At 41.8% G+C, this 19,071-nt stretch overlaps 1 protein-coding gene across 13 annotated transcripts in view; it reads left to right on the plus strand.

Annotated features, from left to right (window-relative positions):
• The window catches only part of KIF16B (kinesin family member 16B), a 314,911-nt gene that overhangs the window by 168,299 nt on the left and 127,541 nt on the right, over window positions 1-19,071 (plus strand). For 12 of the 13 annotated variants that reach the window (XM_074004743.1, XM_074004741.1, XM_074004744.1 and 9 more), the window contains 2 exons: window positions 10,277-10,359; window positions 12,173-12,261. In XM_074004743.1, the coding sequence (XP_073860844.1) occupies window positions 10,277-10,359; window positions 12,173-12,261 (172 nt within the window). The remainder of the gene's footprint in view (window positions 1-10,276; window positions 10,360-12,172; window positions 12,262-19,071) is intronic. The other variant, XM_074004745.1, reaches the window with a different exon arrangement.

The raw sequence follows: 19,071 nt of genomic DNA on the forward strand, positions 1-19,071 counted from the left end.
TCCACAACCAAGAAGTGAGAGTACAGGGAAAGAAAAAAGCAACAGGGATCTGCCCACCCTCTTGGGGGACTACAACTCCTCTGATGGGAAAGAAAGATTCCCCTTCCTCATGGGTCCACTGTTGCTGCTAAGGGACTCTCTGCTCCTCCTCCAACCTGAACTAGGGGGCTTCTCCTGGAGTTCGCTCGTTTGCACTGATGTCCACTTTTGGCTTTCTTCCTACACCAAGCTGGGAAGCACTGCAGGCAAAAAATGGTAAATTCACGGTTAGTTCAGTGGTGCTTCCAGTCTCGGTTTTCCTCAATCCACCTGCTACTGTTTTTTTTTTTTTTTTTTTTTTTTTTTTGAGTTCCAGGGTACCTATGCAAGATGTGCAGGTTTGTTACATATGTAAACGTGTGCCGTAGTGGTTTGCTGCACGTATCAACCCATCGCCTAGGTATTAATGGCATGCATCAGCTATTTTTCCTGATGGTCTCCCCACCCTGCCCTCCCCCAACAGGCCCCAGTGTGTGGTGTTCCCCTCGCTGTGTCCATGTGTTCTCATTGTTCAGCTCCCACTTGTAAGTGAGAACTGTGGTGTTTGGTTTTCTGTTCCTGTGTTAGTTTGCTGGGAATAATGGCTGGGAGAACTGGGTAGCCATGTGCAGAAAATTGAAACTGGACCCCTTCCTTACACCTTATACAAAAATTAACTCAAGATCGATTAAAGACTTAAATGTAAAACCCAAACTATAAAACCCTTAGAAGAAAATGTAGACAATACCATTCAGGACATAGGCATGGACAAAGATTTTATGAAGAAATTGCCAAAAGCAATTGCAACAAAAGCAAAAATTGACAAGTGGGATCTAATTAAACTAAAGAGCTTCTGCACAGCAAAAGAAAATATAATCAGAACAAACAACCTACAGAATGGGAGAAAATTTTTGTAATCTATTCATCTGACAAAGGTCCAATGTCCAGAATCTACAAGGAACTTAAGCAAATTTACAAGAAAAAAAAAAAAATTAAAAAGTGAGCAAAGGAAATGAATAGACACTTCTCAAAAGAAGACATACATGTAGTCAAGAAACATATGAAGAAAAGCTTAACACCACTGATTATTAGAGAAGTGCCTCAGCTACTCTTTACTTTCCAAGGCCCTGAAATAACTATTGCATGCATTCTCTTCAGGCTATAGCTGAAGAGATTTATTTATTGGGAGAAATACATTTATTGGGAGAAACAGGGTGGAGCATGCTTGTTTCAGCTTATGCAGAACCAAAACTCCTCCCAGGGGTTGGTTTAGACTGCTGAAAAGGGGGATGTACCCAAAGTTGAATTCTGAAGTGAAAGTATTTGTCTTATTGGCATATAATGAAAAAGTGACTTAGATGCTCTTCAGCCAAAGTGTGTAGTGAAGAAATGTCCAAGACTGGAACGGGGATGGAGGGAGGAGTAGGAGCAGTGAGACCAAGGCTGTTGGGTCATGGGCAGGTCTGTAGGGCTCGTAGGTCCCAGATCAGTTGCATGAATGGGAGTCCGTGCTGGCCTCTCAGTAGATGGGAACGGGGGCTGAGAGGTGAAGATGATGCAGCTTTTGTTTAGCTTGAAGGGAGGCTGATAGACGAGCTGTAAGGAAAAGGGGTTGAAGGTAAAAGACTTTGGGAGCTGAGAGAAGGGAGGCGTTGTGCAAGAACTATTTTGGAAGGAACAGTAGGATATTGACACTTTGGAGTGTGTAGGAGCCTAGAAATAAATACTTGAGATGATTGCTAATAGTGAATAAGAAGTTGGTAACAAAGAATGTGGACTACTGGGCATGAATGGAAAGAAAGTTACTAATAGCTTGGCCAGTTGTGTAATGCTTTCCCTTTAGTACTTTGGAATTTATCATGTGACTATACACTGTCTTGAATTGCCCTCTAATCATTTCCTATGCTTTCTACATTTTCCCTCAGAAGGACAGACCTATTCCTTATACAGATGTTCCTTGAACTACAATGAGGCTGTGTCCTGATACATCCATTGTAAATTGAAAATATCCTAAGTTAAAGATGCATTTAATACACCTAACCTATTGAGCATCACAGCTTAGTCTAGCCTACCTTAAATGTGCTCAGAACACTGGGCAAAATCATCTAACGCAAAGCCTAGTTTATAATCAAGTGTTGAATATTTCACGTAATTTGTCGAATACTGTACTGAATGTGTATCACTTTTGCACCATCATAAAGTTGAAGAATTGTAAGTAGAACCATCTTAAGTTGGGAACTGTCTGTGCTCGTTTTGTTTCTCCCATGAAGTGTTAAGAAAAATATCAGCTCCCACTTACCACCCCCTCTCCCTGCTCCCACACACACATCTACAAATTTCTTTGGGAATGGGACTGGAGTGTCCCGAAATTTTACAAAGCTTCAAACTCAGCTTGTGCACACAGTTGGGCAAATCATTCTTGATGGATAATTTGGCTGGAAACTTCAGTAGCAAAGATGGAAAATCAGTTTTCTTTCTTCTCCAGAGTCCCAGAATCTAAGTTTCCAATTTTCACTTTACTAAGAGTAAACAGAGGTTGAAGTGATTTATCTCAAGCAGGAAATTGTAAATCCATATTTGAATTGTAAACATTGAAAAGGAAGGGACAAGGTCAATGTAGCTTTTTGGTAAGGTATCATGTCATTTTTATTCTTCAGAACTACTAACTGATAATCTGATGGCATGCTTTGATACTGATTCCTGCTGCCTTTGTTGCAGAGTGCCTATCATTCATTGGCAAGCCAGCCATTAACACCAAGCCATATGTCCTGCTTGAATTTGTTTAGTATTTATATGAAATTTTCTTACCCACCACAGATACCATGTTAGATCTTCATCTTTTCCTATCTAACTTCCCAAAACCATTTTTGATATAGAGAAAAATTACTATAATTCTCATGTTTGAAATAATAAAATCTGTGTCACCAAGACCTTAGAACATATTACTTAATCAGTTCTTAAGTATTGGTATGTATTAGTGGAAATTAGATGTTCTCTTATCAGTTTCCACAAATGGTACCATCACCATAACTTATTTTAATATAGATAAATATTTTTAAGATATTGTAAATCGGAAGGAAAATGTCACACACAAGCAAGTTTCTTTTTGCTTGAATCAGGCAATGAAATAAGAACTTTACCTGCCCTACCTCACTTCAGCCTCTCACTGAATACCATCTCAGAAAATTATATGTTCCTGACAGAGTTTGTTTTCTCCCCCTGTCACATATAAAATGATAACCTTTCTTTCCCTGAGCTTGCTTTCACGGTGCGTTGCATCCTTTGTGTGTGTGTGTTTGTGTGTTGGTTGGTGGAGGACGGGGGTATATTTTGGTTGGTGGGGGGCAGGGGGTGTTTCTAAAATAAAATGTAGAACTGGGAGTCCTGAAACAGAATTAAAAAGGGCCTCTCATTTTTATCGACACCGCAGCCTCTAAAGTGTGAACCACACACTTTTGGGAACACGGTTGTCTCATATGTTTGTAGTATTTGTAACCCAAAATGAAATAATTGGTACATCATTACCTCAAAAATATTCATATGAAAACACTAGGAGAAAAAATGAGTTGTTTTATTTGTGCAGTAGCAGAATTAGAAAATTTCATAAAACTTGAAGAGGGTAATTATTGGTGATATTAATGATTATTGTCCCTGCATTCCTTAGGAATCACTAGAAACGTTTACAGATTTACTTCTTTCAGCTTACTCGAAATCTTAAAATAGAGAGTCTTATGTGAAACCAGCAATGTCTTTGTCTACTGTTTCACAATGTCATGTCCCCTCCATCCCCTCCTGAAGACTGCCTGGAATTTGTCTGTCTTTGGGTACTTAGCAAGCTCTGAATTAATCTCAAAGAAGTCATTATTTCAAGGAGGTTTAGAAATGCTTGCAAACTTACAAATTAAGTGCATCACATAAAGTCCATCTGCTGCTGTTAATCACACTGACCTCAGACCAAATGGTTGATAGTTGAAAGGAATTTAAGATCTGGAAGGCATCTTAGAAATTGTCCAGTTTGATGACTGGATGAGGAAACTGAATTCTGGAGAGATTAAGCACTGACTTGTCCTTAGCCACACCAAGATTTCTGGGCAGCACACACTCTTCAGGTTTCATCAAGAAACTTTACATTATCAGCCATTCTCATTCATTAGTTCTTTCATTCATTTATTCCTCTTTATTCCCTTCAGTTTGCTTATTGCATTTTAAGTATACATATGAGTTTTCTTTTCACAAAAAATAAAATATCCTGCAGGATCTATCTGATATGATTTGGCTGTGTCCCCACCCAAATTTCATCTGGAATTGTAGTTCTCATAATCCCCACATGTCATGGGAGGGACGTGGTGGGAGATAATTGAATCCTGGGGGTGGTTACCCCCATTCTGCTCTTCTCACGATAGTGAGTGAGTTCTCACAGGATCTGATGGTATTATAAGGGGCTTTCCCCATTTTTGCACAGCACTTCTTGCTGCCATATAAAGAGGACATGTTTGCTTCCCCTTCCACCATGATTGTTAGGTTTTCTGAGGTCTCTTCAGCTATGCTGAACTGTGAATCAATTAAATCTCTTTACTTTATAAATTACCCAGTCTTGGGTATGTCTTTATTGGCAGCGTGAGAACGAACTAATACACTATCATCCCCTCTGGCTGCTACCAACTCTTTCTCTTCATTCATAGACTTCTTGAAAAAGTTGCCTGTGCTCAGTACATCTACGTTTCTGTACCTCTTCTGCATTCCTCAGTCTCTTCTTTCTGGCCTCGGTGTACTACCAAATCAGCTCCCACTAAGGCCACTTGTGACCTCTATGCCACCACACCAAATGGTGTTTTCTAGTCTTTTCATCTTAGTTGACCTCTGAGAAGCATTCTGCATTGTCAGCCCCTCTTTTCCTTGGCTTTGGAGGGTTTTTTCTCCCTCTCTCATGGTCTCTTCTCTGTTTCCTCTGTAAGTTTATTTTCTTCTACTTGGCCATTAGAAGTCAGCATTCCTTCAGGTGCCCAGTCTTAGGTCCTCTTGTCTTCTACCTCTGTATTCTGTCCTCAAGTTTCTTTCCTACTCCTGTAGTTTCATTTATTAGCAATGAGTCTCTTACACACACACACGCACACTTTGAACATTCCTCATCAGAAATCTGAAGTGTCCAAACGTTTTTGAGGGCCAACATGATGCCACAAGTAGAAAATTCCACACCTGACCTCATGTGATGGGTTTGCAGTCAAAACTTAGGTGCACCACACACACAGTTTGTTCAGTATTCACAAAGGAAAAGAGACCCCCCAGCCCCCTTCAGCTTCAGTGTATCTTTTCGGCACATGTCCAGATTCCCCATATGAGTATGCCCACAAAGGACAATAAAATGGCAGGTTTCAGGCCATACATGACAATAGCATGTTCCCCATGATACCCTGTGCAGGGCCAAGACCTGCATGCATTACTCACTGTGGCTTTTTTTTTCTTATTCTCTGCTCTGTGCTGTAAAGTTAATGTTTGAACATGTCAGAAAGGTCTGCAGCTACCCCTGTAGATAAGAGTGATAAGAAACAGGAACAATTTATGTTGATCTGTAGCACAGAAAGTAAAGCTGTTAGAGAAACAGGATGGTGGTGTTAAGTGTGAAATGTCTTACAGAAGAGTATAGTGTTGAAGTGGCCATCATATATGACCTGAAGAAACAGAAGGCTAAGTTCTATGCTCAAAGTAATAAATACACATAAATGGAAAATAGAAAAACATAGCATAAAGCTAAAAGTGAAGATCTCAATTGTGTATTAAAAGAGTGGATCATGTCAGTGTCACAGTGAATACTTGCCACTTAATGGGAAGTTGATCATGAAAACAAGCAAAACTCTATCACAATGAACTGAAAATTGAAGAAAACTGTGAATATTCAGCAGGCTGGTTGCCGACATTTAGGAACAGACACAGCTTTAAATTTTAAAGATTTGTGGTGATAGAGTATCTGCTTACTATGAGGCAGCGGAGAAATTTATTGACGAGTATGTCAAGGTCATCGCTGATGAAAATCTGACACCAGAACCAAGTCTGTAATGCTGATGAAACATCACCGTTTTGGCATTATTGCCCTAGAAAGACACGGACTACAGACAATGAGGCAGCCCCTACAGGAAATAAGGGTGCCAAGGACAGAATAACTGTACTGAAATGTGCTAATGCAACAGGCATGCGTAAATGTAAAATTGCTGTGATAAGCAAAAGCTTGCATCCTCCCTGTTTTCAATTCACTGAGTGAATTTCCTACTTGTTCATTATGCTAACAAAAAGACATGGATCACCAGGTGATTGCTTCTCAGCAGCATATAAATTCAGAGTCAGGAACGATGGTGATGCTAAGCAGCTGCAGATTGTCCACGTGGGTGGCTGAGATAGTGGCACCTTTGCTTTCTGATTGTTCCCTGTACACTAACTTTGTTTCATTCACAGAATTATTTAAGATGTTGTATAAAGTTACTTTCAGGACTCTCTATAAGTATATATGAATCATAAATAAATTTCATGTTTAGACTTCGGTCCCATTTCCAAGATAACTCATTATATATATTCCAGTATTCTGAAATAAAAAAAATAATAATCAGAACTCCAAAACCCTTTTTGTCCCAAGCATTTTGGATAAAGAATAGTCAACCTGCATATGTATGTGTATGTAAAGGTCTATATATATGTGTGTGTGTGTGTGTGTGTGTGTGTGTGTGTGTGTGTGTGTGTGTATGTTTGTATGTGTGTATATATATATGTAGGTAAGTGGGTAAGAAGGCAGATTGACATCCCAGACTTTTATTCTAGAGCTTCAAACCCATATTTTCATTTGCCAAATGTGTCTCTAATTCATTATGTCCAAAACCAAACTCATGATTTTTTCCCCATCCCATCTTGGTCCTTTTCCAGTGTTCTCAGTCTGTGCAGAAGACTCCCCATCCAACTAGCGATGCATTCCAGAACCCAGAAGCCATCTTCCTCACCCCCTTCTCCTCTTTGTATCTAGCCCATCATCAGATCATGTTGATTTTATCTCCTACATGTCTTCCAGTTTTGTTTTACTTCTCTGCTTTGGTACCCCTTTCCCCCAATCCTGAGTCATCACCACTTACCTGGACCACTGTAGTAGCCACCTGGCTTGCCTAGCCACATTTACTCTTGCCCTGTTTGGCCTTTCTTCAGTCACCATTGCAAGAATGATCTTTGGTGAAACTGAAATCTGACCATGTTATGCTGCTGTACAGAGCCCTTCAGTGTCTTCCTCTTACAACTAGATAAAACACAAGATCCTTTACATCCTGAACCATTTGAGTTGGTTCCCTTTCTCCCTCCTTCTCAAGCCTTATGTTGGTGCAGTGCTCACCCTTGTTTCCTTTGCCAAGCCACATGGTTGTCTTCCAGTCACTCATTCTTGGTGGCCTCTTCCTCCTCATTATTATCATCAATCATGATCATGATCATTATTGCTTTTACACAAGACACTCTCCCCAGCTTGTTCTCAGAGCTTGTTTTAGACACCACCTCCCTTGAAGATATCCTTCTCTAGCTTCCCCTATAATAAACCCTTATCACTGTTGCTCTTTGAGCCCAGGACACAGTTCTCCTTCAGTTGCAGCTTTGCATTTATTTGTGGAATTATTTCATTATTTGATTATTTCTCTTTCTGACATTTTTTAAAGCTCTGTAAAGGCAAAGCGTACATCTAACTTGCTCAACTCTGTATCCCCCATGTTTATCATAGTGACTGGCATACAGTAAGTGTTCATTAAGTATTTGCTAAATGAATAAATAGTGGCATCATGTAAAAATGAAGCAAATTTTTAAATTCACCAGGTTTGTTGAGTACAGGTGCTTAGAAGAAGAAAGGGAAGGAAACCAGCCTTAATGGACCCCTTTTTACATGCCAGACAGTTGACTCAATCATTATCTAGATGGAAGCAGTGAGTTGTCATGGATAGTTTTGCTTTCTTTTATAACTCCTTAAAGGACTTTTTATGTGTATTTCATGCAAATAACCTGGGTGGCAAGATTATTTTCAATGATTTAATACAATTTGAAATATGTCTCTGCAATTCGATTCTATTTTTTCATTAACATATTTTAGCAATTTTCAACTTGCATGGCTAGGCATTTGATTAACAGAAAAAAAAAAGAAGAATTGGAGATGTAATTAACACCTGGAATGTGATTGCTTTATTAATCTCTAATGTAACTTTAACAGCATTAAATATACATATATCCTAGATGTGGCTGCTTAGCTTTTGGCTTTCTATGCGGCACACTGCTCTGAGTCCTAGTCGTAAAAGGCATGGGAAACACCGTTTTTAATCACGGTAATGGTGCCTTGCCATAATTGGAAAACATACAAATGCAATTTTACATCACAGGGATAAGCAAATTGTAGAGTGAATAATATCTGCTGCTGCCCTACTAGGGCTCCTAAAACTGTCTTTTCCTCCTTGTCATAGTGACTTCGTTTCTGCTAAATAATGACAACCACTAAAACCAACCCATATCAGTTGCTCCCTATGGTTGTGATTTAAACCTGTTAGGTTTTAACCATATTGAATTTGAAACTCCCTTGAGCTGTCCAAAATGATACATCGAATAGGCAGGTGGATATGCTGGCCTGAGCTCCAGAATAGATACCTGGTATAATGATGTTTCCTGCAGGGCCCAGGTGAAGATATTACCCAAGCAAGAGGCTAGTGACTGTGGTCAACCAGAGGTGACCTGTGCAAAGGAGGCAACCCTCAGCAGCCCAGGGATTTTTGCCAAGTACAAACAAAGATCTACTGATAGCATATCTTAGGAATTTTGAAGGAATGCTAGAAAGGTGCCCAGACTTTTATGTGAACTCTCCAGACTTTTAACTCTTGCCAACTAAAGATTTTGTTTTTGAAACATGACAGGGAAGACTAAAAACACATCTATAGGCTGAAGTTTTTCCTCTGGCCACCAGTTTGTGACCTCTGGTCTAAACTCTCATCCTTGTTCTCCGGTCTTCACAGTCTATTTCACCTATCCAGTATCGATTCTGTTTCAAACATCCTGAACTTTGGATGGACATGACTCTCTCCTCTGTCCTGAACATAGCAGGCCATTCTCCTGTCTATGGCTTCGACTCTCCCTGCAGTTACCCCACATGGAACACTTCCTCTTGCCCTCTGGTTATCCAATGAGACCCAGCTTAGGTCCTTGGTGCAGAAGCCTGTCCCCAGCTACTCTGGGCTACACTCGTCGCTTAATCACACACTCAGCTAAGTGTGCTAGACACTTAAGCACTTACATGTCATTCTTCATGGTTGACTGTCAGTACATGTGTTTTATCTTCACTGATGCCCTGAGGCATTGTAGACTCTCATACATGGATGGAGCCGTACACATAGCCCCTCATACATGGATGGGAGTTCAGAAGAGACAGTGAACCTCTTCTGCAACATCGTTTCTCTTACATGCCTCTGGTGACAAGGAGCTCACAGCCCTGCAGGCACCCGTGCCTGCTTTAGACAGCTGTGACCCTCGAATGGGTTTGTTTGCTTCATCAAGCTGAAATTTGCCTCTTCCCATGCTTTTGTTTTCCTTGGGTATTTCCTTTGAATTCTTTTGCCCCTTGTACAGTTGTTTTCTCAATAAGAAAGACTCTCATCAATCAAAAGGACCCTTTCTTGTGTGTCTGATGTGGAATTTTAATAGGGTTTTGACAAGAAGCAGTGTTTTTATTTGAAAATAGATCTTAAATTTACACAAGTTCTTTCCCGTCAAATTCTGAGGGAGATTTTAGTGATAGTTATCTATACTATGCCAATTCCATCATGTTTTCTTTTGAAAGCACTTTTCTTTTGAGATTTCTTTTATCAGCATCAATAAACATTCCTAAAGTTGTGACCATATGCTTTGCTTGATATTACCTCTCTTTGGAGAACTGGTTTATTTTTTCTTCCCGACAATCAAACGTCTAATTGTATGTCTGTTAAGTTTTAAATCTCATACTATGTTGTAATGCTTAAATTCATCACTTCTGCTGGATATTATGGATATGAGGATATTATGTGTGTTGTGACACTCAGCTGTAAAAATAAAGGTATTTGCAGATTTGAAATTGTCTTAAGTAAGCAGACTTTTGAGACTAAAACTTTCCCTTATTATTTTATATTACACTGGAAATTACATTTCAACTGTAGAATTCCATTTTATTATATTGGCAACTGACCACACTGTTTACTGTAAATTCATTACTGTTTTTGTATGTTCTCAGGTGCTGTGATTCTCTTGGGAAGAACCAATATGTTTCGCTTTAACCATCCAAAGGAAGCTGCCAAGCTCAGGGAGAAGAGGAAGGTGAGGGACACGGCGTCTCTAGGAGGGAACCACTGATCGGATGTGGGGATGAGTGGGTGGTGGTCTCTCTGGTCCCAACGTTTTGACTTTCTGGGGTGCAGAACCACTGGAAAAGTAGTTCTGTGATCTGGATTGATTCTAGGGAGATTGTTTCCCAGCAGATGATTGGCTGATGAAGTAAGAGAGCAAGCAAGTAAATTCTAGAGCAGACAAGGAGAAACTGCCCCTCCTAGATCCTTCTCTTCAGCCTTCCACCCTTCCCACCAAGGAATTGGGCATCATTTTGCATTAGGTGGAAAGTGACTTTCTCTAATCAGCATCTCTTAGGAATTAACCCAAAATTGGAATCACATTAATCCAAAATCAGCCACAGTAAACAGATTTTTCATTGAGGTGGGAAGCAAGAGCAGGGGTGGGTTTAGGACAACTGGGCAAGACTTTGGTTTGGTTGGAAGGGGATGTCTAAAGGGCAGTTTAAGTGCTGATGGGGAAGGGAGCTGAGGACCAGAGAAAGAAGCAAAGAAATCTGTTCAGAGACATCATGGCTGGTCCTTAGACTGAAGAAGATAATAAAGGCTACAGCTAACATTTCTCTGAGCCAGAAATGGTGCTAAACTTGTGCATATATTCTGTCACTTTATCTGTGCAGCAGCCATTAATACCCCCATGCTGTCACCCCCCCGGTCAAGGTGAGAAACAGACCAAGAGCAACTCTCCCTAACTTGTTCCATAGCCAGCAAGTGGGGAGCCTTGGCTGCAGTACTGACTTGAATACCAGAAGCATTTGCCCTTGACCACTGGTTACCCAGCCTCTCATTTCTGTCTCCTTTATAAGGGATGCCCAAGGTTGCCAGTGCCCTAGATGGAAAATAACAAGAAAGCTGCAGACCTCACCCTTCTCCTGGGTGGCTTTTTCCAGCCAGTAGAGCCTCTTATCTGCTGCAGCCCAGGGTCTCCCTAGAGGGTCCTTTTTGGTACACAGGTTCAGAGGAACAGAGGGAAAAAACATGTTTGCCAGTAACTTCTCATGGAAGCAAAATAGGTCAAGCTCGCTCTTTTGGTCTCCCTTCACCTCTCCTGCCTTCATCTTTATCGCTCCCTAAGTGTGAGTGGATATCGCTGATTATAGGAGACTGCTGCCTGCCAGGTAATGGAGGATGACAAAGATATTGTAACCCCTTTCCTTGACTTTAACTGGCAAGATATTGTAACCCCTTTCCTTGACTTTAACTTCCACACACCAACTGGGTTATGGAATTCCTGATGAATTTCCCCAGCCCTAGAAGGCCAAGGTCCTACTGTACTTAGCAGAAGGCTTGGGTTTGAAATGTATCAGGGTCTTTTTTTTTTTTTTTTAGACGGAGTCTTGCTCTGTCGCCCAGGCTGGAGTGCAGTGGCCGGATCTCGGCTCACTGCAAGCTTTGCCTCCTGGGTTTACGCCATTCTCCTGCCTCAGCCTCCCAAGTAGCTGGGACTACAGGCGCCCGCCACCTCACCCGGCTAGTTTTTTGTATTTTTTAGTAGAGACAGGGTTTCACCGTGTTAGCCAGGATGGTCTCAATCTCCTGACCTCATGATCCGCCCGTCTCGGCCTCCCAAAGTGCTGGGATTACAGGCTTGAGCCACTGCGCCCGGCCGTATCAGGGTCTTGTTGCCCTGATCTGCTTTCCTCAGATAGATCAGTTAATTGTGGTGTGTGTTAAGTAGGAGCATGTGTACCTCATTGTCTCTCACATGTTGGAAGCAATGAGTCCAGAGCAGTGACCTTTTCTTCTCTGCTAAGGTAACCACTCTGCCCTGTGTCTGCCCTTAGAGTGGCCTTCTGTCCTCCTTCAGCTTGTCCATGACCGACCTCTCGAAGTCCCGTGAGAACCTGTCTGCAGTCATGTTGTATAACCCCGGGTGAGTGAACAGCAGCATCTCCTTCCCTGTGATGATCACTTTTGCATTTATTGTGCCAACTCCATTATAGTCACAAGATTAAAATAAAACTTCTGCAACGGCGCCTCCTTATCAAATCAGCCGCCGTCATTTTCCGAGTTCCTTTCCAGCCCTTACTATATATGTGCATAATTTTACTTAGTTATAATCACAACATAAACAGTTTGCGTTTTCTGATTTTTCGCTTAACAGCATAATAAGCATTAGTAAGGGTTGTTACAAGCTTCATTATCATTTTCATAACTGTCTAATATTTTAGAGTTGGCACTTTGATTACTCAGTGCATGATCCCTTTGGCTTACGCACTTTTATCTTATTTTATAAATTATTTGTAATAACAGAGGCCGCCTGATTCTTAGGCCATCCAGTAGAGCAGGAAATTATCTTTACTACTTCAAACACTAGGGGACTACTGAGAGCACAAATGAGAATGTTTTAAATGGACTTAGTGGCTGGGTGACCTTGGACAGTCAGCTTAACTCACGTCCTTAGTGACTTCATCAATAAAATGACAGTGATAACGAAAATGCCTAAAAACAGGGAACTTTGAGGGCCCTTTTTGGTTGTGTGAGGTTCCATAGTTTTATCTTTCCTACCAGGATAATCTCATGTAAAATAATGGAGGTAAATCAAATGACTGAATAAGTGAGCGAAAAGTAACAAGAACAACATTGTCTAGAACTGTCATTTATTTAGTAGTTACTGTATGCCAGGCACTATGCTAAGAACCTTGATCTTTTAATTCTTTTTTAATTCTCACAAACCTATTTCCATTTTACATATGGGGAAATGTTTATACATTTGCTCTCCATCAGTTTCACAGTCAGAGCTGAGGCATGCATCCAGGTCTATCTGATTCCATCACCCATGCTTTGACTCTGCTACCTCCTGCCTTACTGCAGTTAGGAGACTGGTTCCATTTTCCATTACTCCCTCACCCTCAACCCTGAGATTTCTCGCAAACATCGAGCCATGTGCTGAAAGCCATTCACTCCTTCAGCCCAAGCCAGTGTTCTGGTTTGTGGAAAGCAGACACCTGCAAGTAATTTCTTCAGTGTCATAGGAGGGATCTTTGATCACATTTCTGGATTCCTTATTTTATGGGCCAGCAAGCTGAAGCCCAAATCCAACACCTGCCTGAACTTAAGAAAAAAGCCAGGTAGTACAGCCCTGTGGCTGTGGACTCCTGGGCGCCCCCCTCTTTCCAGGATTTCTGGAAGCACCAGCAGTTGACTCCCTTGTGTCAGCCTTTGTCTTTCCCATTTGATCTTTCCATTTTGTTACATGGTCATTGAGCAAAGTTGTGCTCATTAAATAATTCTGTCCTGAAATCAGCCATGTCAGTCAGACGTCTGAAACGGGAGAACACTCTCAGAGCAACTAAATGATAAGTACTTCGGAAGGCACGTTTTGTTGTAGGTCTTTAACAGCAGTTTTAGCAGTTGCCTTTTATTGTGACTGAGATGGAATTGCTCATGTTTAAGTTTAATATAATACACAGATCTTTAGTGTTAATTTCAGCTTAAATGGTGTGATCTCGTCTCTTAGATATTGTTTGTCTAGTTAAATTGTCCTATGATATGAAGAATGCTGGCTTGGATGTGTCTCCTGGCCCAGGACCCAGTTAGTTAATCCTGGAATCCAGATACAACCGTTATTATCCTCTACAGTGGTGGTGCCTTTTAATCTGAAACCATTTGCTAATGTAATATGGCTATTGAATGTCTTTGGAAACCAAAACGTGATCTTCAGTCAGCCTTTCCTTTGCCACAGGCCCCTCTTTGCCTTACATGTACACATGGGATGGAAGTCTTTCTTTTTTCTTCCTAAAACTTGGGAGAAAGTGTAGCTCTCTTAAAAGTAATGTCATTTTTTGTTTTTAGATTTAAGTTCAAATAGTTTTTTTCAGTGTTTACAAAATGCAGGTCAAAGTATACCAGTTTTCATCCTCAAAACTCCTCAATGACTTTCCATGATCTAAAAAATAAAGTTCCAGCCTGTACCATGTCACTTGGGCTGTCCACTGTCTATGCTCGTCTCTGGGCCTCTCTCCAGGTGTTCTGAGCTCCAGCTTCCCACTGTTGTTTTTATTGGTCAGTTACAGGTGGACAAGCTTGTGCTTCTGGGGCTTTTCCTTTGCTAGCTCCAGAGACTAGGATACATTTTTGCCTGGCTACCTACTCATCCTCCAGGGCATAGTACAGACTATCTCTGCTGTGGAAGCGATTCCTGACTTTTCTTCCCCACAACCAAAAATCAGTGTCCCCTCTTCACTGTACATTACTCCATTTCTTTCCTCCTTATTTTGTCTTCTTTGTAACATACACTCATCTATCAACAAATCCTCTCTGAATGCCTTGTATGAACCAGTCAGGGTTCTAGGACAGGGGCACCATTGCCAGTAATCCCGAGAAGGTCAGCTTGCATGCTTGTTGGAGGAGAGATACAATCAACAGATAATTTAAAAATAAATCCAGAAAGTGAAAATGAAATCAAATGTCTTAGGACACTGTTTGATCAGGTGTGGCTGCCTGAAGAAGGGATGTTTGGTCTGAGACGCACATGGAGAGAAAACGACACTCATAAAACAGAAAGGGGGAGAATGGAAAGCATTGAGACAGAAAGAGAAAGCAAGTGTGATGGCTTCAAAATGAGAAGTGAAGAGAGGGCCAGAGTAGATGGAATATAGTAAGCAAGAAGAGTGGTACAAGTGAGGGTGGGGAGGTCAAGGGCCAGCTAATGTAGGGCCATGCAGGCAATTGGAAGGCGTTTGACTGTTTTTTAAGAGAGCTGGCAAACCACTAGAATGATTTAAGCAAGGGAGTAACCTGAAGATGTACTTAATACAAATATTAGGATGTACGCCATTTGGAGAATGTGGCATAGAAGCAGGAGACCATTTAGAAAAAGCTATTTCCTTGGTCCAAGTGAAAGGTAATCGTGGCTTGGATCTGCACTTTAGCCGTAGAGGTGGAGCAACGTGGAATCAAGGAATTAAGAGTGACTCCCAGGATTCAGGCTTCAACAGCTGCTACAGGTGGCACACTCTTCCCTGAGATGGGGGAGCCAGGGAGGGCAGGCCTAGGCTAGCAGTCAAGTAAGAATTCTGCTTATGTATATTTCCTGTTAGGATGGAAGCTTTTTAAGGTCAGGGGCCTTGTGTTACTCTTTTCTGTATAAGATGTCATTCACATAACATGCTTAATAAAAATTGTGTAAACAGATTAAGAATAAAATTTTAGTAAGTCACATGAGTCCCTTTGGGAAAGGCTTTTAAAATTTCTTTGGGCATGGATGTTCCAAATACTGGAATGAGACTTATTATGCAGAGGAATGTGGTTTTGTGGCTAATCTGTCTGCCTAATCCCAGGGGATACTGCAGTTACTTGAATAATCTCAAAATCATGTTCAGGATCTTTAAGCCATAGGTGGGGAGAAGGCCTCGTCTTGAAATGAAGAACTAGGCCAAGGCAGTCAGAAAATTCAGGAGAAGCAATCTGTTTTGGACGGAATTACAGTTGGTTCTGGATGCATCTGACGCTGCCATTATGCAGCCTGTTCACCTGACTTCAAGTGCACATGCTACCCCTTGCATTACTCATTGACACAAATGCAAATAAAAGTTACTTAATACTTCATCATTCTTTCTTTCTCTCTGGTTCCCAGACCCCTTCAACTTGCCACCTGCTGTAGAAAGTAATTGCCCATGAATTTTAGGTGCCTGAGGGTTGGGTTTCTAGGGCCCAGTCTTCAGTTAACATTCTTCTCCGTGGTAATGACTTTTAAGTGTACAGTTCAGTAGTGTGAAGTACGTTGACATTACTGTGCAACCAGTTTCATCTTGCAAAACTAAAACTCTGTACTCATTAAATATAACTTCTATTCCCTCCTTCCCCCAAACTCCTGACAATCAGCGCTCAACTTTTGTCTCCATGAATTTAACCACTTTAGGTACCTCATGTGAGTAGACTCTTACAGTGTGTGTCCTCTTCTCACTGGCATATTTCACTTAGCATAATGTCTTTAGTTAAGGTTCATCCACAATAGAGCATGTGTCAGAATTTCCTTTCTTTTTATGACCAAATAGTATTCCATTGTATGGATAATACCACATTTTGTTTATCCATTCATCTGTTGATGGACTCTTTGATTGTTTTCACCTTTTGGCTATTGTGAATAATGCTGCTATGAACATAGGTGTCCAACTGTCTGTCTGAGTCCTTGTTTTCAACTCTTGTGAGTGCACACCCAGAAGTGGAACTGCTGGATCATATGGTAGCCCTATTTTTAATTTTCAAGGAACGGCTATGCTGTTTTCTTCAACAGCTGCACCATTTTGCATTCCCACCAACAGGGCCCAGGGGTTCCAGTTTCTCCATATCCTCACCAGCATTTGTGATTTTCTGTTTTTATAGTACACATCAAAATGTGTGTGAGGCAGTATCTTATTGTATTCTTTTCATCTTTATTTTCTTCTGTTTTCTCAAGTGTCCCACGTTGAAAATGGTATCTAAAAATATAGAAAGAAAATCTCAAAATGTAGTTCCCCCAGTAAGTATAGTAAATAAATGATTAACGTAAATCTATCCTGGATGGATTTCCTGATGATTACATGACCTCTCTCATGTTCTGCCAAGTTCAGTTCAACTAGCTCATTTGCATGTTTCTCAAAACCCAGTCAGTCCAAGGAGTGCCTGTAGCTAGGAAGAAGCATAATCATTCATCCTTGTATTGAAAGGCATTGCTCTGACTTCTCAGGAACTGGCTGGGCAGCACAAGTCCTGGAGAAGCTCACAAGGATCCTAGAGGTGAGGGCCTGAACTGAGGCAGCAGTGGGAGGAACCTAGAAGGGTGAGCTGCAGAGATAGTCAGGGCAGGAAGTCCTGAGGTTTGGATGATGAATTGGATATGGGATATAATGAAGGAAAAGATGTTGACTTGCAGTTTCTGGCTTCAGTAACTGGTTGGGTGCTACATGCCACTCAGCTGAAACAGAAATATGGCAGGAGGAGGAGTAGGTTGTCAAGAGGAAGGAGGATAATGAGTACAACCTTGAAAAACTAGGCCCTGGGCCTTGAACTTTCTCCTGTAAGTGACTGTGACTCCGTCAGCGATCAGACACCCCATGGAAAAAGCTCGGGTTTGTGTGGCCTGTCAAAGGCGGTATTTCTCCACTTGGAGGATGAAGGCAGATCCCCGTGTTGAATAAAATAGATGTTCACAGCCCTGCCATTTTACCTCATTCATTCAGTGGTGCTTGAGGGCCCATCATTTGTCCAGCCCTGTGCTGGGGCTTGAGTGATTGAGACAGACCGAGGCTCAGTCATCTCGGAGCATGATTTAGTGAACAGGGAAGACACTTGTAAAGCCTGTCAGAAATCAGGACGGTGGTAGTATTATCTTTGCACATGCCAGACTTGGATGAGTTTGAAGGTCTTTAAATTAGGGAAAGCTGCACATGTCACCCCAGACCCATGCTCCCAATGCATCGCATCTCATTTTAAGTCACCTCCTAGGGCACCTACGTAGTCACCAAGCCCTGTGAGCAGTCTCGTAGCCTCAGCAGGTGACTAAGCCCTGCCGAGAAGTACGGAGTCTGGAGACCCTTAACCCCATATTTGCCTTATCACCTCTCCAGGACAAGTTTTAACAGGAGTCAAAAGCATTGATGGCACCTCCTACTCAAACAGACTTGTTTGAGAGCTTTCTTCTGCTCTTTATTACTTTCCGCCCTCTTAGGCCAAACTAGCTGCTGACCCTCTTAATTGTTGTGTAATACAAAGCAGGTGCTTATTAAATGTTTGCTTCCCTGCCCGCCCCAACATGCACAAACACACGCGCCTCCTGGCCTCCTCCTTCTCTGTGCTAAGCCCTCATGCTGGCTTCTGCCTAACAATGCTGGGCCTCCCCTCCCTTGCCCAGGTCCCTCTGCAGCCACCTGCTTTCCTGTAGGTTGAGTCATCACCCACTCTATCCCTTGGGAATTTTTTTCCTTCCCTAATTGGCTCCACGTCGGTACGTTGTCTTCCTAGCACTCTTCCTCTTGTTGCCCCCACCTTCAGCAAGTATATAGGGATCTTTCACTCTAGGAAATCTTGTTGCCCATCACTACCAAAGAACATGTAGGACAGATTTTTTTTTTTTTTTTTTCCTTAAATGGACAATGGGGTCAATACATGAGGAGCAGCAAATGTTGCAGAGCTCTGATTGGCATGGTTCCCACTGTGATTCCTGACTTTCTCTATCTGATGGCACAGGGAAGACTTTTGGGCCTGCCCCTGGAATCCTGTCCCTGCCGTGAACCTGAGGAAGGAGCTCACCACACCTCCTTAGCCCTTCCTGGTCACCCCCTCCTCCTCTTCTCAGCATCCGGCCTGGCCCCTCAGTACCTACCAGGTGGTGACTTCCAAGCATCAACCTGATCATCTCTGACTTTGTTCTCCAATGTTATTTTCAGTCACTTTCCACCCCGAACTTTATCCTGTGATTTACGTGGGTCACACCTCTCTGCAGGCCTCTGCATCTGTAACACTGTCTGTGACTCCTTCCCCTTCTTCTTCCCTTGGCCAGTCATCTTCCTCTTTTAAGCTGAGCATAGAGTCATATCCTCAGGAAGCTTTCTGTGCATTTCCAGTTGGAGCTAAGTGCTTCCTGTGTATCCTCTCGCAGGCATTTTGTGCATTCGTGTGTCTTAGTTCTTTCCAAATTCGTTCATTTGATGTTTGTGTATTTAATTGATTTAGGCTTCTTGAGGGCAGGCACTGTGCCTCA

This window comes from Macaca fascicularis, chromosome 10, assembly GCF_037993035.2.
Source record: "Macaca fascicularis isolate 582-1 chromosome 10, T2T-MFA8v1.1".
NCBI lineage: Eukaryota > Metazoa > Chordata > Mammalia > Primates > Cercopithecidae > Macaca > Macaca fascicularis.